The 24,337-nt window shown below is 41.3% G+C and overlaps 1 protein-coding gene across 3 annotated transcripts in view; it reads left to right on the top strand.

Moving 5' to 3' along the window:
* The first annotated feature begins 3,083 nt into the window (after positions 1–3,083).
* PWWP2B (PWWP domain containing 2B) overlaps positions 3,084–24,337 on the top strand; it is a 35,170-nt gene continuing 13,916 nt past the window's right edge. For all 3 annotated transcript variants that reach the window (XR_011600518.1, XM_070946004.1, XM_070946005.1), the window contains exon 1: positions 3,084–3,320. Coding sequence is in view for 2 of the 3 variants with exons in the window: in XM_070946004.1 (XP_070802105.1) it covers positions 3,178–3,320 (143 nt within the window). In the remaining variant the exon portion in view is untranslated. The remainder of the gene's footprint in view (positions 3,321–24,337) is intronic.

Genomic DNA, 24,337 nt, shown 5'->3' on the forward strand with positions numbered 1-24,337 from the left:
TTTGAAGAAATGTGTTGGGGTAGTGAGATTGCTTTAAAGATAAGAAAACCTATTTATTTCCTTTTTAAAAATTGCTTACATTTAATAATGCCCTTTAGATCTTTCTTAAATATGGAGTTGTACATATGCTGGAGGTAAAATGCTACATTTCCAATAAAGTTTCTAGTCTATTTCATTGTCACTCATCTGAAAAATTTGATTAAATATTGCAAGAGTGAACAGATTTTTGTCAGTATTGTAGATTTATATCTAAAGAGCTAATTCAAGACTGGCAGAAGCAGGAAAAGATTGGTGACCTTGGACCTCTTTTGAATGCAAAGGGGGGGAGCAGCCCTCCCCTCTTTGTGGCACTGTGTTGAGGCCTGACAAAATAATCCTATACAAGATCATGTGATTCCACATCATTCAGTTCTAAGAAAGACTTGGATCCTTCTCCCAAACTCAAGCAAAAATCTTAGATCTCTAGGAAAAAGCTTAACCTTCATAGGTGTAGTGAAGAAACATGCACATTTCTACTTATGTTATATTATCATACAAGTTGTAGAAAAGGATCCAATCATTAGTTTTAATTTTTTCATCCACTGATTGTAACATAAAACTAAAATCTTGCTATGTTACAATCTTTTTATCTTATAAATTTACTTTATAATGTTATGGAAGAATGATCACTTTAACATATCCAACTTCTGAGTGATTTATGAAGATAAGGCTGTCTGGGCATTTTTCTTGAACAATTACTGCTGTCCTACACTATAGCCCCCACCCCGCATACAAACTTTTCTTCTCCTTGAAAATGATAGTGAAGCGAGGTCAACATAAATCCTATTATTGCCACTTACTGAACTGAACCTATAAATCACAGCAAACCACAAACTCCACAGAATCATGTAGGAATACTTGGAAATGTTGCAAAGCCACCTTTGGAATTGCTCTATCACTAAGCATTCTTCATGAGGAAACAATTTGAATATATTGAAGGTAAAAGCTTCCTACAAAGGACCAATCTATAGAGGTTATGAACATTCCAACTCTGGAGATTTTGAAGAAACAATGGAGATGATTTAATTTTTTTGTAGATGATTTAATTGATCTTCCTTCCTATTCCATGGAAGTGGACAAGTTGATCCTTGTAACTTTTTCCAATTCTGCACTTCTAAGATTATTTAACCCAAGTCAGAGTCCCTACAAACAACTGCAACAGACCCCAAAGACATGATCAACTGTTTTTGCAGTGTTAAAATAAAATAAAATACAGCACTCCTCATGCATCCTTTCCAATTCTAGAAAGATTTCTCTGTAATGCACAATGACAAGATCTGTACACAGACTTTAGAAACAAAAATGTCAGAACTATTTTTAGCAGTAGGTCCTTCAGAACTCAGCAGGACCTAATATTCGGTTAAGATGCAACTTACTGGATGCCTCTTGCCTTCTGGACATTCAGGATTCTGTTGCTACGCTGCTTCTTCAGAATGTCTGCTTTGAAAATCTCCTGAATTTATAGAAAATTACCTAGAAATCAATTCCTTCCTGTTTCTAATTGCACATCTAAATGTATTTATAATGAAGCTCAGTGAATACTATAGGACCTAGCAATGTTAAGATATATGGCCAAGTAACGGTACTGATATATTTTCTGTAAACATTACAAATCTAATCAACCTTACTGAACTGTATTTATTAAGAAACCTACTGAATACTATAGGACTTACCAATACAAAGATATATACTATCAAACATAATGGAACACAGTTCTGGAGAGAGAACTCCTCATTAGTCAGTTGTGAATTATATGGCACAAAAAGAAATTTCACTGTTCCTTAATGTTGATTTCCAAGTATAGAGTTGTTCACATATTTTATTTGAGGATGATATTTAAAGTAATTGGGAACAGCTTATGCATGAGATGAAACACAGGTTGTCTGAAATTTCTTATAGAAATTAGGGAGGATGGCCTCTTTAGCACTGTTTTCCCTCCAACTCTTCAAAAAAAAGACTTAAAGTCCTTTTCTTCTTACATAAAGCAACCATCAAGTTTATTAGCAGGAGCTGAGAGTTTAGTATCCCAACATTCACTTTGAAAGGAAATAACTGGCCTTTTGAAGGCTAGCTCTGCCAAGGCACAAGCACATGGTCTCTGAATGTGCTGAGTTTTGGAAAAATCCCTTTTCTTGGGTCAATTCACCCTAAGGAGCATGGAAATTAACTGAACTCTTCTGGAATAAGTAGGATAAAGCTATTCATGGACTGATTTCCTCCCAAATACACATACTGTACCGGCACACGTGTCACACAGGTATCTAGACAGACACACACACACAGAGGAAATGTTAAAATCGATCCACTCCAGATTTGGCTGAAACAAAATAGGCTCGGCTGGCCATGGGAATCCAGAGCTAACCTGTGTTTTGCTGGCAAGAGCAGAAAGATGGTTTGTCGATAGCCACCATCAAGGCCACGTGACGGAAGAAAACAACATTTTTTACTTTACTTGGGATGGTGGCTAGAAATCTGGACGCCGAGTGGCGCGTGCGTTTCACCCACCTACCCACTCCCTCCCTCCAGGTAAAATATCTCCTTTGCAACGGGAGGGGAAAGAAGGCATCCCCGCAGACTTAAACCAACAGCATGCCCAGAATTTAATCTATGCTGCGCTGGATTGTCAAGCAACAGTACCGGGACGGAAGCAGTTTAGCCTGGATAATCACTTGACCCCTCCTGTAAGCGTAAGCGTGAATGCTTCTAAAGCGCTCAAGTGTGGGGCAGGCGGGAAACCTCGTTCCTAAAAGGGTAACTCGCTTGGTAAAGCAGGAGGAGGGGAGGAGGAGGGGAGGGGGGAAAAAAGAGAATCAAAACACCTTTCTCGTTCCTTAAGTAATCTAATGTCGCCCATTGTTTCAGGATTCCTCTGTGGAACGTTCCCGGGAGGGAAGCATTGTGACGTCAACGCACCTACTTAATCCTCCCTGTTGAGGGGGAGCCTGGAGCCATGAGGTCATCGAAGCGGCCAGTGTAACTATCCCGAGAGCAGCGCCAGCGCCAGCAGCAGCGGCAGTTTCAGCGGCGGGGGGGGGAGGGGAAAAGCCTGCCCAAGCAAGGCCGCTTGGGATCTCTCGCAGCCGCACTCCAGCTGCAAACCGAGGCTCGCCGCCACCGCCGGGAGTTTCTGGCAAAAGCATGGAGGAGGCTGACGCGAAAGAGCTGCAGGTCGGCTCCTGGCTGCCCGTGCTGGTGGAGCAAATGGTGAACGATACCCTGGTAGTCACCTTGAGCTGCGGGGAGAGGCGGTTCACCGGGATCCTCCTGGATTGCACTAAAAAGTAGGAGCATGAATTGCTTGGATGGTTATTCTCTTTGCGCCCCCCCTCCCCTTCCTCCCACGCTCCCATTCTAGAAAAGAAAAGAAAATTTCGGGAAAGGGGGGGGAAAATTGCAACTGAGAAGTTTACTGTCCCCACTAGGCCCTGCTTGGAGGGCGAGGACAGAGCAGCTGGGCAGAAGGCGGGATTAGGCCATAATCAGATTAAAGACTTGCATGGCTCATTGCAGGGAGGGAGGGGGGGAAGGGAGCAAATGGTCACGTCGATTCTCTCTGTGAGTGGTGTGTGTGCCTCTTCCTCTCCCCCCCCCCCTTTTTTTTTTTGTAATGGCATATTTTAGTTTCATTTTCTGTTCAGAATCCAGCGTGGAAGAAATGTTCCTCTTTCTGGGGGGGGGGAGTCAGCTTTCTAGTTTGTACACTGTACAATCATGTCCTCCTTCAGTGACGTTTTCGAAGCGGAGTTGCGGTGGCGTCCTTTTCTGAAAAGGCTGCTGAAATGAACCATATTTTCCTCTGGGGGTTAGGCCCTTAAAAAAAAAAAAAGGTGTGTCCCTCGCTGGTGCGGGAAGGGAAATTATTGTCTTCATCATCCAGGAACAGATTCCGGGGTTTTAATAAGCTGCTTCCAGAACATCAGGTCACCTCCTTTTACAAACCCTACAACTTTGCTAAAGTTTTTTTTTTCCTTCTTCCCCTTCTCCCCTTTATTCTTGAGGAGATTTCATTGGTGCTGCCTCTGGACTGCTGCTGATGTAGCACAATAATGTTCTCGTGAAGACACATGTTGCCATAATTACAGACTTCTTTGTTTAAGAGATTCTGCACACTTCAAAAAGCTTTTTTTTTTTAACGAAACTGTCCCAGCTTGCCATTTTTTTTCCTTTTCACATTCAGCAGAAGGATGGGCCTCCTTCAGAGAGAGAGAGAGTTTGCATGCCTGAGAAACATAATGCATACATAAATGCAGTTAACAGCAAAGCTTATTTCCTTTCCTGTTTTGCAGTTCAGGATATATTCACTTATTTAATGAAACACCAACTCCTATAAATAGCGCTTGAGTTAATAATGTGATACTTCCAAAACTGCCTCTCTTTCAGTATCTTACAAACAAAAGAGTTCCCTGGATTGGCTATTAATAGGAGATGTAATAGTTTTATAAAAGTATACCAATAGCTATATAAAGGCAGAATATCTTAAAAACTGAAACTTGGCAGGCTGTTGGTGCTAGAAAAATGAGCTTAGCCTACTTAGTGGCCTCGTATTTAAAATATTTTCTATTGTTTCTAAACAATTGGAAATAATCTTTCTCCCCGTCTTTGGTATGGATACCTTCTGTACAAAACAGAATTTCAAATAGGCTGTTGGCACGCAAGACTCCTGAAGCATGGGGTTGTCCCCCTTACTACTGAATTTTGAGTAAAATTATAAATAAATGCCTGTCACTTTTGAAGGCCCCAAATTCATTTTTCTTAATGAGGACTCCATCTTGGTGACAGCTTCTTCCATTTCCTCCCCTCCCCCAGCAACATGCATTCATTAGCCTTTGACAATTATCTGCAAGAATTATCTAGTTAGCAGATAAGCCAGCATCCATTAACAGTAAATAGATGTAACTTAACATAGGGCTCTTTATGAATTTCAAGCAAATATGTTTGTATGTAGACATAAATTTTCTCTTAAAGTCCTGTGTGATAAACAATATATTTAGCTAGCTGGGAGTGCTGTGTTACTCTCCTTTCTTCCTGCCATCCCATTGTCCTGATGGCTAAGTTAATGTTGCTGATGTTGTTAAATAGGCACCAAAGCCTTGCTGCAGCTGTATTGATTTCTTTCTGGCACTTGAGACTGTGAAGCAAATTAAAATGGCATGATGCACTGGGAATCTTTGCATATGAGCAGGTTGCCACAAATTGCAAGGATGCAAAAACTAAGGGGTATTTTTAAAAAAATCATGCTAATTTCCACAGGCCAAGTCCAAAAAGAATAGTTCTCTGCTACATTGTAGACTGTGAGCTGTGTTATGCTTCTGTATCAGTGTATCCCTTTCTCTAGATGCTTTGCTGACAGAATTGAGACCTCTTAGATTCGTATGGTTAAACTCCTGGTGGGACTGAAACAACCAGAGAGTGGAACCAGAGCCCAAATCTGAGTCCTTCCTTCCTTCCTTTTCCTTCCTTCCTTTCCTTCCTCCCTTCCCTTCCCTTCCTTTTCCTTTCCTTCCTCTCTCTCTCTCTCTCTCTCTCTCTCTCTCTCTCTCTCTCTCTCTTTCTCCTCCCTCCCTCCTCTCTCCTCCCTCCCTCTTTCTCTCTCTCTCTCTCTTTCCCTTTCTCTGCAGGAAAAAATACAGGTAACTCTTTACCATCTCTTGCAGGGGTGATTTGAATTTAAGGTCTAACATATGAAGTTAGCCATATAATGGGCTGAAGCCTTAAGACTGCAAATTGTTCACCCCAATTTTAAATGGTGGAAACCATTGGTCTTGGTAGCTTACTACTTGCTTACTAGGGAAGGGCATTTGTCTACATATAGGAAAACCCCTTTTTATCACCACTGCTCAGGTCCTTTTATCTATGGAGTCCCAAGCCAAGGCATACCCTTAGCCCCTCCCTATGCCCTTCATTTTATATAGTTTTAATGCATAATTATATCCACGATCTTAGTTCATTTGACATGTTTACTAGGTACATAAGTTTTCCAGAAAAAAAAAAGGTTTAAGGAACATCTGTGTTGACATTCCTGGCTTGGCTGGACAATCTTTTGACTTTGAAGGGACCTTCCTTAAAAAATTGGAGATCTCAGTTCCTTAAGTGCAAGGCTTAAATAGCTTTATCTCATGATTTCTTTTCAAAACCACCCAGACAGTTCAAAAGCTTGATGTGTATCCATTCTGAACATGCTTTCCCTCCTCCTCCTGGTTTTTCTAACCTCCTCCTGATCTTTCTATTTGGTAGGATAAGTTGCTTCAAACTAGTTGAATATATTCCTTATCAGACAGTAAAAATGTTTCCACCCAGTTATGCTTAACCTTCCAGAGTCACTCTGCTTATTAATATGTAATATTGAATGTTGACCATGTGTTCCCAAACACACCACTAAAGCCAGATGCCTAAATGGTTACCACAAAACTCAAATTGGTGCTTTGAAGAAGATGAAAATGAAATAAAAGTGAGGGAAAATCCAAAATAAACAGCGCTGAAAGAGCTCAACAGACAGTAAGAAATTAAAGGCAAATTGGAAGGAGGGAGAAAGAGGCCTGGATCATAAATCAAGGCAGATGAAAGCAGACTAGCAATAATTGTTTGAAAAGAAGTATCTAAAAAGGAAAATTAGAAATTCTGGAATGAAGAACTAAAATGTTTAAGGATAACATTCCTGGAAATAAATGTGAAAATGTTAAGAGTTTGATTTAGGGAGGAGGAGCTTGTCCCAGAACTTTTTTTTTTTTTTTTTTGATTTCCAGTTTTTAGTTGTCTAACAACAACTGCAAATCAAGATGTGTCAGCTTGTTCCCATCATACTGCTGAAGTAAAAAAAGGCTGAAATAATTGGAGGTTAATAGTAGTATGAAGATGGAACTTCATTTAAAATCAGTTCCTGAACTAGCAATACCTTATTTCCAAATATCTTTACTTATAACTAGGTTCTACTTAAGGGGGTCACACAAGTTACTTGTAGATATGTGTGTGTCGTATGCCTCTGCTTAATTACACACCAGACTGTCCCTTATACATACGTATCATTTGTGCACACAGGCTCGCTTGTTCATTCCCCTTTCTTCAAAAAGCTGTGAGCAATTTTGCTGGGAAGCGAATCGGCCTTCTTCAGCCTAACAATCTATTTACAGATTGCTGGTTTTCCATTATGAGAAAGGATGGCTTCAAGCAGTCATGGGGGGGGGAGGAGAGAATAGGAAGGAAAAAGCGGTCCCCTCCCTCTCAGCAATATTGCTCAGTCTCCCCCCCCCCCACTAATTGTAGAGGGAAACAAATGATCTTAAGCTGTGGGTCCTTGAAAGGAAAAAGAAAGCAGCAAGGTTTTTATAATCTTGCATTCAGCCCCAATACAAGCTACTGGTTTTTCATTGCCCTTAGCAGCAGGGAAATTAGGGGAGTGGTCTCTTGTTATAGCCAACTAATTAGTTGGCTCCTGGGAGAAGCTAGTAGTGTTTGTATGTCAGGATAAACTACTTTGGGGTGGGGGGGGGAATGTTGATTTAGGACTATATGAATCTTGCTTATCCATGTGTTAGGGTTTTTTTTGATAAAAGTGCAAAGACAGATTGATTTTGTACAGGCTTGAAGTACCAGGTAATCCTTATTTACAACCACAATTGGACCCCAAAATTCTGTTGTTAGGTGAGACGTTGAGGTTTGCCCCATTTTTACGACTTTTCTTGCCACGGTTGTTAAGTGAGTCATTGCAGTTGTGAAGTTAGTAAACCTGGTTGTTAAGTGAATCTAGCTTCCCCGTTGACTTTGCTTGTCAGAAGGTTGCAAAAGGGGATCCCATGACCCCGGGACATAGCAAAGGTCATAAATATGAACCAGTTGCCAAGCATCTGGATTCTGATCCCATGGCAAAGGTCGTAACTATGAAAAATGGTCATAAGTCAGATTTTTCAGTGCTGTTGTAACTTTGAGCGGTCACTAAATGAACTGTTGTAAGTAGAGGACTCTTTGAATGTCTTCTACTCTATATGCTGTTGATTCCAAAAGAGAGGCCTTTTGTCTTTCAGGTGATTTAATTATGCACAGGAATGTTTAAATTGCATTTAACTAATGGTAGCTGACATTAGAAGGAAGCTTTTTGAGTAGGCCTTAAAAAGCTTTTCAGTTTCTAGCCATTCTGGATCTCTCATGGAAGAGAAATTTGCATCTGATGTTACTTTCCCATATGGGGAAATTCCATCTCTGGCTGTCTTGCAATATTTCAATGCTGATTAAGAATGAAATAAAATTCTACTTATATATTGTTCGGGATCTAGCAGACATGAGTCTGCTCCCTTGTCAGCTGTTACAGGTAGTCCTTGACTTACGACCACAATTGAGCCCAACATTTCTGTTACTAGATGAGATGTGAGTTTTGCCCCATTTTATGACCTTTCTTGCCACAGTTGTTAAGTGAATCACTGCAGTTGATAAGTTAGTAACCTGATTGTTAAGTGAACCTGGCTTCCCCATTGACTTTGCTTGTCAGAAGGTCACAAAAGGGAATCATATGACCCTGGGACACAGCAAAAGTCATAACTATGAACCAGTTGCCAAGCGTCTGGATTTTGATCACGGGAATGCTTCAAAGTTCGTAACTCTGAATAATAGTCACTTTTTCCAGTGCTGCTTTAGCTTTGAACAGTCACTAAATGAACCGTTGTAAGTCGAGGACGACCTGTATTTGTGGCGACTTTCTTGATCACAATAAAAGGGTTCTGGAGGAACAGCAAGTTCTCTTTTCACAAGTGCATTGATAAAGAAGGTAAAAATCCAGAATTAGGTCTTCTGCAACAGAAATTTCTGTTTGTCCATTTCTTCCAACTTCAGGTAGTCCTCAACTTATAACCACAGCTGGGACTGGAACTTTCATAGCTAAGTGAGGCCATCATTAAGCAAGTCATTCCTGATTTTATGATCTATTTTGCCACAGTTGTTCATATTCCTTGTAGACAGCTGGTCATTTGCATCCTTTTAGAGGGTCATTGAATGTTTTATCTGTGATGTTTTATCTGTGTCCTCAGGGTCACCTGAGTAGTGCAAATGGATCCTGTAGTCTGCAGTTTTTCTTCTGGAAATCCATTCCTACTCCCACGCTATTCAAAGGATGTTCATCCCAAATTGTATAGCTAAAAGTCTGTAGAGATTCTCAGTCATCCAGGTCATGGTTGTCCCAAAGGAGCTTCTTGAATGAGAAGTGAAACGTATTCAAAAGAAAAAACTAAGAAAGTCTAGTTGCCTCCTGAAAAAGCACCTTTGGGACAGCCATGACCTGGATGGCTGAGAATCTCTACACCAGAGGTCTTCAAACTTGACAGCTTTAAGACTTGTGGACTTCAACTCCCAGAATTCTCCAGCCAGCTATGCTGACCTCTGCCAAGTTTGAAGACCTCTGCTCTACACACTTACAACCCCAGGATGTTGCAGTGATCGTAAATACATGCATGTTACTAAGTGCCCACATTTTTATCATGGGACTGCAGAGATAAAGGTACTACTCTACTTACAATAGTCTGCTTAATGACCATTCGAAGTTACAACGGCACTGAAAAAATGACTTATGACCATTTTTCATACTTACGACCATTGCATCATCCCTGGGATGACGTGATTTACATTCGGACCCTTGACAACGGACTCACTTTTATGACGGTTGCAGTGTCCCCGGGGTCATGTGATCACCTTTTGCGACCTTCTGACAAAGTCAATGGGGAAATCAGATTGGCTTAACAATTGTGTTACTAACTTAATAACTGCAGTGATGCATTTGACAAATGTGGCAAGAAAAGTGTAAAATGGGGCAAACAAATTTCTCACTTAGCAATATAGGTTTTGGGCTCAATTGTGTTGATAAGTTGAGGACTACCTCTACTGCAATGGTCATTACTGCAAGGACCAGTCACTATAACTGAATAGTTGCTAAACAAATGGACACAAGTTGAGAACTAACTGTATAATGAAGGTTACATTTCTTGAGTAAGAGAGGCCTGAATAGCTGCTGCTTTTATTTTGCCTATCAGAAGACCAGGAAGCAAAGCTGTTGGATAGATCTATTATCATTTTGTTATAAATTGGCTACATGTGAAAATATGTTGAACCCGTTTTTTAAAAAAACCCATTATACACAGAATATTTTTCTGTATGACTAATGTTTCAGCAAAAATACAAGGACAATGAGAGAAAATGAACTATTGTGTCTACTCATTCCTCCTTCTGGCTAGACTAGTTTCAATAGTATTTGCTGATTCTATGGACGAAAGAAAGACAATAATGGAGAGTTTTTATCTCTTCCTTGGATGCTAGAGTTTTAAAACCAGTGTTGCAAAATTTTGATCAGCAGTCAGATAATTCCTAATCTTAGAACTGCAGTTTGCAAAAAAAAAAAAAAAGTATGCCTTAATCCACCATTATTGCAAATAAACCTGTAAGCCATTTTTGGGCATGTTTCCTGAGAGGTAATTATTATTGGGGCTTACTCCCAAGTAAATGTGCATAGGATTATTACTTTATTGATGCTGTCTTGTGGTTTGTGAATTCAAAGAGCTGTCAGGTTATAAGCAATCAAGATCTGTCAAGTTATAAGTAATTGGTATGGCAATGGGAAGGTAGCAACTGAGTAGTAGACAAAAATAACACACATATTATATTAAATTACAAACGTAGCAGGGTGGCGGAATCATATACAGCAGTAAAGTAGTAGAAGCTTTTGTTCCCCCCAGCCAGAAAGAGATTTAATATTTAAATATTTAAAATATTTAAACAGGATGGGGAATTTATGGACTTCCAAATGTTGCTGAAATACAGTTTTCAGCAGCTCTAGTCAGAATAGCTAATGATGCTGTGTGAATCTGACAATTACTGGAGGACCATATATTCTGATCTTTCCAGTTTCTGATCAGTCTTTCAAATATTAAATGCTGCATCAAAAAAATTTTCAGGTGAGTAATGATTTGTTTATCTGTGCTGACTTTCTACTCTCCAAATATGTTGGACTGTACCTACTGGTCAGTGGGTGAGAGTTGTAGACCCATATATCTATGGCAGCTTAAACGTCTGCCCACAGAGGCCACGCTTCCTGCATAGGCCCAAGTTACTTCACGGTTTATTGTAGGGATACGCTTGATTCCTGTATCTTTTTCAGGCACTCAGAAATTTGTACAGTAAGCAGTCTGGACAAGGATGGGGGAGGTGGCATCACAGCATAGCTGGAGATAACATTCATACAACATGTTTATGAAAATGCCTGAAGAGAGAGTCCCTATGTGCTTATAGGCACTTGAAATGAACATTCATGCAGTTGGAGAGATAGTCACACACATCCTTCATATGTGTGATTGTTGTATTTTGTTAACCAAGTCATTATAGTTTATAAACTATGGATGGCTTATTGTTATGTCTGAATTGGATCCCTTTAGATTCTTCATCTCATGACTTAACTATCTTTCCCAAATGAACAAATGAACTTATGACTATGCTTAAACTTATGATTATGATTATGAAAAAAAAAAAAGAGGCGTGCATAAGTGCACCAGCGTGCTTACCGTCCCTGTCCTAATATTCCTTTTTACTTACTCTTTTCATGTATTCAAATTATGTTTATACTTTTACCTGTTATGCTTAACAAATAAACTTATGAAAAATAAACTTATCAAAACCTTACAAATAAATTCTGGGAGACTTCAGTTCTCAGAATTTGAGTAATGCCAGTCGGTGTGATGGCGAACCTATGGCATGCGTGCCAGAGGTGGCACGCAGCGCTCTCTCTGATGGCACATGAGCTGTCGCCCCAGACGTAACAGCCCCAGTTCAGCTTCTCTGCACATGCACCCGTGCCTCCCACCAGCCAGCTTGTCTTCAGGTCTCTGCCGTGCATGCGGGGTGGTGGTGCATGCAGGGGGCCATACATGCATTCACGGGGGGCATATGCAGGGGGCTGCACCCGCATTGCATTTTGGGGGTTTGGGCATGCGTGCATTCATTCTCTTTGGGCGGTTGGTACGGAAAAGGTTAGCCATCACTGGTCTAGTCTAGGGTATGTCATGTTGGAAGAGACTAGCTTTGTGCTATATGTGAACCCAGTCATTGTATTGTGCGAAGAGTTTTGGGAAACCTCCTCTCTAGTCCAGATTTGGTCATAAATCTCTGTCACTATGGCTCATACTAACCTGCCACATCTTAACACACACTTGGACAGATTGTTGTGAAGACAAATAATACAATGGCCATAAGCTATTTTGAAGGTGAGTTAGGACATCCTTGCAATAAGTTCTTACGCTGCAAAAAAGATAAATAATGAGTATATTCTGAATAGTATTTAGGGGGAAAAAAGTGGTCAGGCCGTTCTGTGGCTGTCTACCATCTTTTACTTGTAATGCAAATTCTACAGATCTGAAGTCTTTATCAATAGAAAGCATTTAAAAATCAGCACTTTCCTTTGGTGAGTAAAGCTGTGAGCTATGCGATACCTGAGGGCAGACGAAGAGATTCTCTTGTATAGGCAATGACCTTTTTGAGTCAAGTCACTCCTTTAGAATGTAATGATCATGTTTTGAGTGCTCCTGTAAAATGGCTGCCATGTAGGAGTCTACACATTCATAAAATGGCTGTCCTGGTGGGTTGGAGTAAGATAACCTATCAGGTTATTCTCTGCCACACTTTGTCTCCATATGACATTCCATGCCATCCATATTTACCTTTCTCTTTCTTTTAGAGGTGAGGTCACACTTTCACACAAAATGCTTAGCCTTCAGCTGTTCCTCCCAATCTGTCTTACTTTCTTTATGGTGTCTGTGGCATCTCCTTGTAGTCCAGGACATCCATGGTATACAGATGGTACTGGACGGTGGCCCTCTGCTTTGCAACATGTATGCCTCCCCTTTAATCATTTTTAAGTGAATCTTTTAAAGTTAAAATCAAATGGGATGGGGAGTCTGGGATACAACGAAGGAGCTATCCTGAATAAATGGGCATCTGGTTTGCTTGTCTTGGTCACAGTGGAGCAATTGTGAGAGAGATGCTTTCGTGTGTGTGTGTGTGTGTGTGTACAATCACAGACACACACAAACACAGACACTTATACAACTGCTTGGGAAGGGGGGGAGGCATCTGAATTTCAATGGTTGAAATGTTTGTAATAATGACAGTACATGGCTTAAGGCACAGGTTTTTTTTTTCCTCACTGGAAAATGACTGCAAGCTTTTAAAGCACAACTGCAACCTTTACGGGCATGCTTCAGTTTTAACTGCTACTCACATTTTTGACATGACATGAAAAGGGCTGAACAAAATGGCAAGTGGGAAGTCAGGCTGAGAAGTGAGAGCAGATGTCTTAAAAATGAAGGATTGCTCTTTTTAACAGGTATTTTTGACAGATCCTTACTGAATGTCAGGGCGATCACATCTCTGGGAGGGGAAAAAGGAGGCAGAATGATGAAAGCAGAATCAGGGCATCAGAATTAGACTGGTAAAGGCACTTTGATTTGGGCTGGGGAGCAGGGGTGTAAATGAGATGCTGTTTCAATGTGGTTGCTCGTTCTCTAGATGATGTTGAGCTCCAAGTTCCAGATAGGACTCCCGTTAGGAGAAGCTGCTCATCAGAGCTTGTGGTCCTGGCAGTTGAATGAGAGTCCTAGTTTAATCTTGGAACCCACAACAATCTTGGATCGTACAAGTGGTAGTAGCAGTGATTGCAGAGGGATTTACTCCCTTACATGATGTCACTGGGGAAGCTGGTATTAAGTCACAAGTCGCAATCATGTGATGTTGCACTTAATGATAGCAGCAGAACTGCCATTGTTAATTGAGCACAGTCATTCGATATTTTGCTTAATGACCTGTCACTTAGCTAGGAAGCTGCCAAACCCAAATTCTATTAAGTGAGGACTATGTGTAATAAAGCATATAAAAATATTCAAGAATCCAAATTTCAACAGAAGATTCAGGGATTCAGAATTCAACTAAAATTTATTTATCCATGCATTAAACATGCAAACATTGATATATACTGATATTTGTATGGCACTGCTTTTAGAGAATACAATATGACAAAGGCTGGTTAATGACTATAATTGAGCAAGGACCAAGTTCTTGGGTACATGTACTAAGCTTGTTAGGTGAATGTAAAACATATCCCAGGTAGATGCAACTATTTCAGTGGAAGACTGCAGCCAAACAGAAAAGCTTGGAATACTTGAAGCATCATAGGAACAGATTGAGTACGTCTTCAATATCTGAGAATATGGAAAAGTAACAATGGATTCTCCATGCCATTGTTCTGCTCATCACAGCCATAGAAGTGACATCAGAAGAACTCTCCTCCAAGTAGCATGGTTCCTCAGGGCTTCATATTTTTTCACACTTGTCTTGACCAAATAGTTATGGGTCACAGTTTTCATGGTTATAGTCTCTGTGTGGTCAGAGTCCTGTAATTCAGTGGTCCCAACCTTTTGGGCACCAAGGACCGGTTCTGGTGTGCTGCAGATCAGTGCAAGTCTGTGGCCTAGGGGTTGGGGACTGCTGCTGTAACTAACGGGTTACCTTCCTCCCTTTGGCCTTGTCTTCTCATGGAAAAAAGAAGCTGTTTTTTTGTTGCTGCGCCCACTCCCCATGGTCCAACAAAACACTCCTGATTTAGTGGATGGCTTAATCATGTTGTATGTCAATTTCATTTAGTAGCTTTTAACTGAAGGAATAAGATATAAGGGCTGTGAAAGGCTCTGGAGAGCTTCAAAGTAATAACCTTGGACCATCTATATCTGACCTGGCATAAAACAACATCTCAGGCTCCAACTACTGGCTGAAAATATAGAAAAAAGAGGAGTAGGATATGATTGTCTCGCATATTTTGAAAATACAGAGGGGAAAAGGAAGAATGATTGCCTCCCAGATGTTTTAGATTACAATTCCATAGGCTGTGCTTGATGGAGATTATGAGACTTATAAATAAAATATCTAGAAGGTACCAGGCTACAGATGCATATAGTGTATGTATGCATATTTTTTTGAAGGTAGTGTCTTCCTGCTTAATACAGGTAGTTCTCAACTTACGACCACAGTTGAGCCTAAAATTTCTGTTGCTAAGTGACGTTTGTTAAGTGAGTTTTCCCTCTTTTATGACCTTTCTTGCCATGGTTGTTAAAGGAATCACTGCAGTTGTTAAGTAAGTAACACGGTTGTTAAGTGAATCTGGTTTCCCCATTGACCTTCCTTCTCAGAAGGTAGCAAAAAGGGATCACATGACCTCAGGACACTGCAAGCGTCATAAATATGAGTCAGTTGCCCAAGCATCTGAATTTTGATCACATGATCGTGGGAACGCTGCAAATGGTCGTAAGTGTGAAAAACAATCATAAATCACTTTTTCAATGCCATGGTAACTTCAGACGGTCACTAAATGAACTGTTGTAAGTCAAGGACTACCTGTGCAACATATCCCTTTTTTCAATGTCACATATCCTTGTTATGACCTTGATAATATTTTTTTTGTTTTGTAAGTTAAGACATGGTTGAGGGTTTTTCTTCTGTTCCATGTAACTACAACAGTACTAATGTATTCAGAAACAGTTCTGAATCTAGAAAATACTAGATTTTGTTGTCAAGTGAAGAAAAATAAAATCAGATTTTGAACTGGCAAGTAGTTCAAGCTTTCTAAACTCATAATAACTACACCTTAAAGATTCATTTATTTGTTTAATTCAGCTCTGTTCTCTATTTTTCCCCCAAATTATTTTGCAAGAGATTAGTGGTGGTGGTAGAACATACTGACAATATAACTGGAAGCAAGTTGATTTGTGGAAAAAGTCCTTCCAAATCAATGCTTCAGGTATTGTTCAATGCTGCAGTGAAAAATGTATTTGGATTAGACAGAGAACTGCAACAGAGCTGGCCAGCTGTTGGTAGATGGTGAGGAGTGGAGGAGACAGAAAAGCCTTGGTGCATTGTATGATGTAAGCCAAATGGGACAGAAAGAGTTCCTTTGAGGTGGTTCTTTTCATATCTTATGTTCAATTGTCAAGAGGTCTGGTACTTTGATGCTTCATACATTTTCTAAATAGAAGGTTATCCTGTGGCTGATTTCCTTAATTGTCATGAGGGCCCAGGGCTCATTGTAGTTTAGATGTCGTTTAGGTGGTCTTGGAATCAAGGGCTACAATTGGGACTGGGATCTCAGTTTTAGAGGGAAGCAGCAAAACATCACATGACTGCTTTGCTCAATGACTGCAAACCCAGCACTCCTGGTTGCAGTCATTAAGTGATTTGTGGCTCGTTAAGTGGCAGAGTCCCAGGTAAGGAGCATGGGTTGTTTGGGGGAGGGCAATCCTGGGAGGCATATAAATGGCTCTCTGCTCAGGAGATGCAAATTCTCCACGTCAAAATCCAAGAAGGATTTTCAGCCCCTGAGCTGAGAGGCACTCGCGTGGAACCTGTATCAGGCCTGCCACAATTTCCATCTCCCCGAAGGCAACCCATATTCCTTACCTGGGACTCAAGCCCCCTGAGGCACCTTTCCTTCCCGCACTGCCTCTTTGCTCTGGAGCTGAAAATCCTCTCTACCCAAATCCAAGTTTGCAACCTTCCCTGACCACTTCCCAATGACTTCCTGGGGAAATTGGCAGAAAAGTTTGCAAATGGTGATCATATAGTCATGGGCACGTGACAACCCATCATAAACGTGAGCAGCCTGGCAAGCACCCAGATCACAATCACCTAACCATAGGTGTGCGTGCGACATTTTGCGATGGTCAGGTAGCTGTAAAGCACCCTTTTTGAGGTCACCGTTAATTGAAACAGTTGTTAAACGAACAGTCACAAGTAACAGGTAGCTCCTTGATTTATGATCACAATCGAGCCTAACATTTCTGTTGCTAAGTGAGACATTTGTTAACTGATCTTTGCGCCATTTTACGGCCTCTGCACTTGTTAAATTACGTACTAACACAGTTATTAAGTGAATCTGGCTTCCCTGTTGACTTTGCTTGTCTGTTTTGGCCCGTCAGCAGCCTGTGCAGCTAGTAGCTGATTCCGACAGCAAGGAGGCTGGTGTGGTGTTGCACCTGCAGCCTGTGCAGCTGGCACTTGAGTCAGACAATGAGGAGGCTGGAGAAGATGTGGTGCCAGAGGCGGGGATACAGCCAGGGCCTTCAGAACCTCCAGAAGCTCCATAAGTGAAGAGGAAAAAGAGGAGGAGCCTCTTCTCAATGCATGGGCGTGCAAAGCTGCCAAAAGGCAGGAGTGGTTCCTCAGGAGGAGGTCTCCTCGAGAGTAAGGCTTGGGGCTAATTGGCCACTCCTTTAGCCTATTTAAGGAAGAAGACGACTGAGGCAATTTGCAGGGAACAACTTCATTCACTCTCCTTTGCGTCCTGATCTTAGTTCTCTTATCAGTTTCCTGCAAATTGCTTCTGGGCTTTCTGCCAACCATAGTAAGATTACGATTATTTATTCTTTGGATTCTTGTAGGCTGTTAAGAAAGTTAATTAACAGCCTTTATTTGAAAAAAGACTGATTTAATTTAGTAAACTAAGGTATGTACAGACTTTGTGTGTGCTGCGTTCTTTGGGGTCCGTAGCTGGGGCAGAACATTTTCCAAGGTGGTCACCTTGGAAAAGGTGATCACGTGGCCCTGGGGGCAATGCAACAGTCATAATATGAGTCAGTTGCCAAGCATCTGAATTTTTATCACATGGCCATGGGGATGATCTAACGGTCGTGTGAAAAACGGTCTTAAAGTCACTTTTTTCAGTGATGATGTAACTTTGAATGGTCGCTAAACGAACTGTTGTGAGTCAAAGACTACCTGTATTTGCCTTTGCACTGCAGTGATGTTGTCAGTATCAGAATAGTACTACAGATTGCAGTGATGCTAAAACACTATTGCCAAATCCTTTTTCACCGTGCTGTGTTTATGAGTGTCCAGTAAGCGCAACTAAAAACGTTAGGAAAGCAAATTTGATTCCTTGGTGAGCTTGTAGGTTGCCGGTAGAATGGGTTTGGAAAGAACCAGGATATGAGGATAAGTTGTATTAACCACCTTAATTATAGGCCATACAATGCATCTTAGCAGACTAATTTTAAGGAGGCGTTTTTATGGAGGCTTCTGATCTGCAAGACATAGAAATTCTTTCTCTAGGCATAGAAACTATACTCCTGAGTGTTGTTGCTGGCTGAGTTTGCAGATTGAACCCTTGAATTGCAGATTTGAGACAAAATCATTGCTGCAGTCCCTCCACAAAGAAAGCTGAAGCTTCAGATGCTGCCAACGTGACTTCAGTCATCCCAGTGTCTTGTCATCTGTTTTTTTCTCTGTTTACTAGCATTGCAACAGCTTTTAAATTCTTTCTTCTATAGATTTGCAGGTTCTGTTTTTTTTTCTTTGTAAAGGATGCTTCATTCAACTGTCTGAAGCATATAAGGAACGCCACATGGGGACATGTGAATGTCAATATGTAAGAGTAGCAAGTCATTATCAAAATAATGGATGCAACCTCAAAAGCATATAGGACAATGTTTGCTAGACCGGGTGCCCAAAATGTAGATTAATCTGTTGGTTTTTCAATATTTACGTGGTAAAATCAAGACTTCTGAAATAATCACCAAAGCAGGAGAGCATCTCAGAAACCTTGCAAACTCAAATATCTGCCAGTGCAGGATATTCTGTACCATAACTCCTTGGGGCCCACCTCAGCAGTCTGTTGTTTCATTTAATTGTTACGGGGCATTGATTCTACAAATCCTTTGTCATATGAACCTCTTCACTGAAAATCTGTCCTATGCACCAGGGGTAATTAACCTATAGAAGACTTGCTGCTCCTCTCCAGCCTTGTCCTCTTTTGTGGCCAAATTTGAGTTACACATTTCTCTTACTACAATTGCTCTATTTGAGCAATTCATTTCACCTGGGTTCTTGTAGGAATGCTGTCTACAGTCACTGTGCTGGTCCTGCAAGACGGTGGTTTAGCTCTGCTTAGGGTCGTCTCCCACCTCCCAATAAAAGTTTGTTGCAGCTGGCCAAAACCTGCAATGTGTGAGATAAATAAATGTAGTGGGTTAAATGAGATGGCACGAAAAAATTATATGTCAGTGAGAAATGAGAAGAAGCTAAGAGGAAAAGGAAAACAAGGCATGTGATCATTTTGTAGTCCAGCACCACCAATTTTGGGCATGTGATTTCCCCACTGAATACATTCCTTGATCCGAGTGTGCCAGCTCCTGCTTCAGCCTAACAGAAAAGACATTTAGTCTGCTGTCTGACAGAGCACTTTCTTTGCTTCTAGATGATGAACGCAGAGCTTTCCTCAAGAAGCCGTCTCCTCAAGAAGCCGTCCCTGGATCCAGCAATATTGGCTAACTATCGTCCTGTCTCCAACCTTCGCTTTATTGCGAAGGTTGTTGAGAGTGTGGTCGCGCAACAGTTTCCACAATTCCTGGAGGAAACATCCTATCTGGATCCGTTCCAGTCGGGTTTCAGGTCTGGGCACAGCACGGAAACGGCATTGGTCGCGTTGGTTGATGATCTCTGGAGGGCTCGGGACAGGGGTTATTCCTCTGTTCTGGTCCTATTAGATCTCTCAGCGGCTTTTGATACCATCGACCATGGTATCATGCTGCACCGGCTGGAAGAGTTGGGGGTGGGAGGCACCGTGTTACGGTGGTTCTCCTCCTTTCTCTCCGACCGGTCACAGTTTGTGTTGGCAGGGGGGCAGAGGTCGACCTCGAGGCCTCTCATTTGTGGAGTGCCGCAGGGATCGGTCCTCTCGCCCCTTCTGTTCAACATTTATGTGAAGCCACTGGGCGAGATCATCCGTGGCTTTGGGGTGAGATACCACCAGTACGCTGATGACACCCAGCTGTACATCTCCACCCCAGGCCACCCCAACGATGCCCTTGAAGTGATGTCCCAGTGCCTGGAGGCTGTGCGGATCTGGATGGGGAGGAACAGGCTCAGGCTCAACCCTTCCAAGACTGAGTGGCTGTGGCTCCCGGCATCCCGATATAGTCAGTTGACTCCATCACTGACTATTGGGGGCGAGTCTTTGGCCCCCACTGAAGGGGCTCGCAATCTGGGAGTCCTCCTGGATAGGCAGCTGTCTTTGGAGGAACATCTGACGGCTGTTACCAGGGGGACCTTTTATCAGGTTCGCCTGATTCGCCAGTTGCGGCCCTTTCTTGATCGGGATTCCCTGTGCACAGTCACTCACGCCCTCGTCACCTCTCGCCTTGACTACTGTAACGCTCTCTACATGGGGCTCCCCTTGAAGAGCACCCGGAGGCTCCAGCTGGTCCAGAATGCAGCAGCGCGGGTAGTGATGGGAGCAACATGGCGCTCCCATGTAACACCACTCCTGCGCGAGCTGCACTGGCTCCCGGTGGTCTTCCGGGTGCGCTTCAAGGTGTTGGTTATCACCTTTAAAGCGCTCCATGGCATAGGGCCTAGTTATCTCCGAGACCGCCTGCTGCTACCGATGACCTCCCATCGACCCGTGCGCTCCCACAGAGAGGGCCTCCTCAGGGTGCCATCAGCCAAACAATGTAGGCTGGTGGCCCCCAGGGGGAGGGCTTTCTCTGTGGGGGCTCCCACCCTCTGGAATCAGTTGCCCCCGGAGATAAGAAGAATCCAGGACCTCAATGCCTTCTGTCGTTCCCTGAAAACCTATCTTTTTCAGCAAGCCGGGTTGGCTTAAGAAGAAATTTTTAAAATTTTTAAATTCTTTTAATTAGTCTGTGATTTTTAATTTTTTGGGCCAAATTTTATATATATTTTTAAATGTTTTAATATTTGTATTCTATGTTTTTTATCTTGGCTGTACACCGCCCTGAGTCCTCAGGGAGAAGGGCGGTATATAAATTCGAAATTAAATTAAATTAAATTAAATTAAATTTAGCTGATGACCATGTTTGAGAAACAGGGCTTAGGGTTTGAGTTAAATCTTAATACAGACTGTAAAACAAAGCTTGTATGGATTAATTGAGATAGATAGAGTCTTTTTTATTAGATAATGATGAGTATTCCTCCCAGTATTAAATTCCTCCCATGCTCATTTATGAATAAGATAGAAAAAGATTCCATACAACTTGATATGTTTACGTCACACAGTTCATGGATGATGTGGGGTAGGCAATGTTGATTGGGCTACGCCAGGTGTGTCAAACTGGCGGCCCACAGGCCAGATGCATCTCATGCAGGCCACGCCCACCCCAGCTCCACAAAGGGAATGAATGTTGCGATGCATCACGTGACGGCAATGTGATGCCACAAGTTTGATACCCATGGACTTCACTGACTCAGATGCACTCAAGTTGGTGTAGCCCAATCAACATTGCCTCATGCCATCCATGACGGTGTGATATATCAAGGTGTATGTACTTATGGGTTATTGACAACTGGATTTTTTTTTTTTGAAAAAAAAATCAGGATTAGGGACGCCAATAGAAGGTAATTTTCTTACCTTCCCCAAAAATCTTTATATTGTAGCATGTTCTAGATCTCTATTAAATTCATCAGTAAATGCTTTGGGTTGTATTGAGTTAGAGGCACGTTTGGAATTTGTATAATATGATTGGGCTTTGAAGTTCCCATGGTTTTGCCAGAAGATCTGAGTTTGGAATCATTAGTTCCAGCAAGCACTAAAGTTTCACTAGAAAATGTAGTTACAGATCATCCAAACTACTTCCTTCTTTTATCCTTGTTAAGTACCCCCGCCAAATTGCCTCCAAATTAAAAATTGCCTCGTCAACATTTCAACACTTACGTTAATGTCTTTGCTGTGCTGAGTCTAGTAACGGATTATTTTTAATTTAAACTAAAGCCACCAGATATTTCTGTATAGAATCAGCCAACTTTCTTTGTGAAGCCCATTGAGAGTATTCCTGTTTTTGAAATGGCTTTGAGCAAAAATAAGGAAGATGGTACAGGTAGTCTTCATCATACAACCATTGGTTTAGCGATTGCAACAGCATTGGGGTGGGGGGTTGGGAATGACAACTGTTGCAACACTCCCCTAGTCCAAATTTGCTCACTTAGCAATTAGCATGAATTTATGATGGATTGAATGCCTGGGTCATATGATTGTCATTTTCAACTTTCCCAGTGGCTTCTGACAAGCAAAGTCAATGGGGGAAAGCCAGATTTGCTTAACGACTTCCTTGCTGACCAACAGAAATTCTGGTTGCAATGGGGGTTGTAAGTCGAAGACTACCTTTATATTGTGTTTTTTTAGATACAAAATTACCATATTTTTCAGAATATAAGATGCTCCAGTCTAAGACGCAGCTACCTTTTTTGGGGAGAAAAACACGATATATATTTGGAACTGTTTTAAATTTTTTTCTTTTTTTTTCTGTAATCAGAATCAGTAAGTTATTCAGCACGCAATCTTTTAGATGTAAAGCTTCCCTCCACCCTCTTTATTTTCCTTCAGGTAACATTTTAATTAAGTTAGTGAAATGCTGTTTAAATTCCAGCTAATTGTTGATTCTAGACAGAAATTTTACAACGAAAGGACACAAAGAAGAAAATAAGACTCATAAAACACTCACAATAACTCTGCCTCCCAGTTTGCCTTGTTGCAGCAGCCTGCTTTAGTTTCATTTTCATTTTCAGCACAAGGGGAAAAAATATCCTTCCTGCTTGCAGCAAGCAGCGGAGGCCTGCATGGCAATAGCCAATGGCAATCCCTGCAGCCTGAAACAGCTGAGGGTTGTGCTAATCAGGCTGTGCTGAAGTTGAAATGGGCTGGCTTGCTGCTTGCTGCAAGGAGGTAAATTGCTGGGAGGCAGAGGCCAAAGGGTGGGGGCTGGTGGGTGGGCGGGGCTACATTCGGAGTATAAGATGCACCCAAATTTTCACCTTCTTTTAGGGGGGAAAAAGTGTGTCTTATACTCCGAAACATACGGTAGATACGTATCTTGGCACCTCTCTTTAAACTCAGGTTCCATTCGAAGGTAATACAGAAGTTCTCTTCTGGCCAGTGAGAACTCAGACTTTCTTATAGCATTTCCTTTGCAGTTGCCAAAATGAATTCCATAGTGTAATTCTTCTCTAAACTCATATGCTACTTCAGGTCAGGTTACATTCCCCAGTATAAAGCGGTTTCCTTCTTTCTCTTGAAGAAGGAAACTGTTCCTCCTATAACATTTTAATTTGCTTGTATTTATTTATTTATAGGGCTTATAGGTTTCTCCAATCCACTGATCCTGAGCAGTATACAATTCCCCAATATATCAATTTGGATTAAAAACAACAGATACAAATAAAATTAAAAACAGCACCATATAATGTAATCAATTATAAAACAGACTCATGATCAGACTTTAAAAACTAACTCATGTTCCAGAGGGATAGTCGTAATAACCCCCATGGTTGTTATGACAACCTGTACCAATTTTTCTATCAATTTTATGAAGACCATCAGGGAAGGGACCAATCACATATCGAAAAAATGTTATTCCCAACAATTGAAAAAATGTGCTTCCTTGGCACTTGAAAGGGGTAATTTTGAATTCAGGGTGCACATAGAGAATCTGCCCTAGTAGCCTTATTTTGGGGGTGGAGGCAGTGGTGAAATGTAAAATTTGTTACTACCGGTCTGTGGGCGTGGCTTCGGTAATGTGACTGGGTGGGCGTGGCCAACTTTTTTTAAAAAAAACAAGCATTTTTTCTACAACCTCTTCGGCCGAAGAGGTTGTAGAAAAAATGCTTTTAAAAGCTGGGTGGATTTGATTTAAATCAAGCTGATTTAAATCACAATTTAAATCATGATTTAAATCACTAGTAAAAAGGCTTGATTTAAATCAACTCGATTTAAATCATAATTTTTAAAGAGCAACTGTCATCTCTGCTACTCCTTTGACTCACCGATAGTCTCAGTGTTGCAGAATATACAGCCTCATGCTACATAACTAAGCTCCATTTCATGCTGAATAAACTAAATTATTTGTATCTTAAATAGAAAACTATCTTACAATAGATTTTTACCCCAAGTTTTTTATTAAAATAAATTCGATAAAAATCAAAAAAATCCGATTTAAATCAAAAAAATCTGATTGTTTTGATTTTTTTAAAAAAACATTGATTTTTATCCACCCTGTTTAAAAGGCACTGACAATCCCAGCTGAGCCGCATGATCATCAGAGGCTTTTTTTTTCTTTACTTTTAAAAGCATTTTTTAAAATGCTTTTAAAAGTTTTTTTAAAAAACTTCTGATGATCGTGCGACTCAGCTGGGCATGGGGGAGGGCAGGGATTTTTGTTACCAGTTCTCCGAACCACCCGCTGCCATCATTACCAGATCGGGCGATCCCGTCTGAACCCGG

This window comes from Pituophis catenifer, unplaced genomic scaffold (genome assembly GCF_029215685.1).
Source record: "Pituophis catenifer annectens isolate HBS135680 unplaced genomic scaffold, rPitCat1.0.hap2 SCAF_6, whole genome shotgun sequence".
NCBI lineage: Eukaryota > Metazoa > Chordata > Lepidosauria > Squamata > Colubridae > Pituophis > Pituophis catenifer.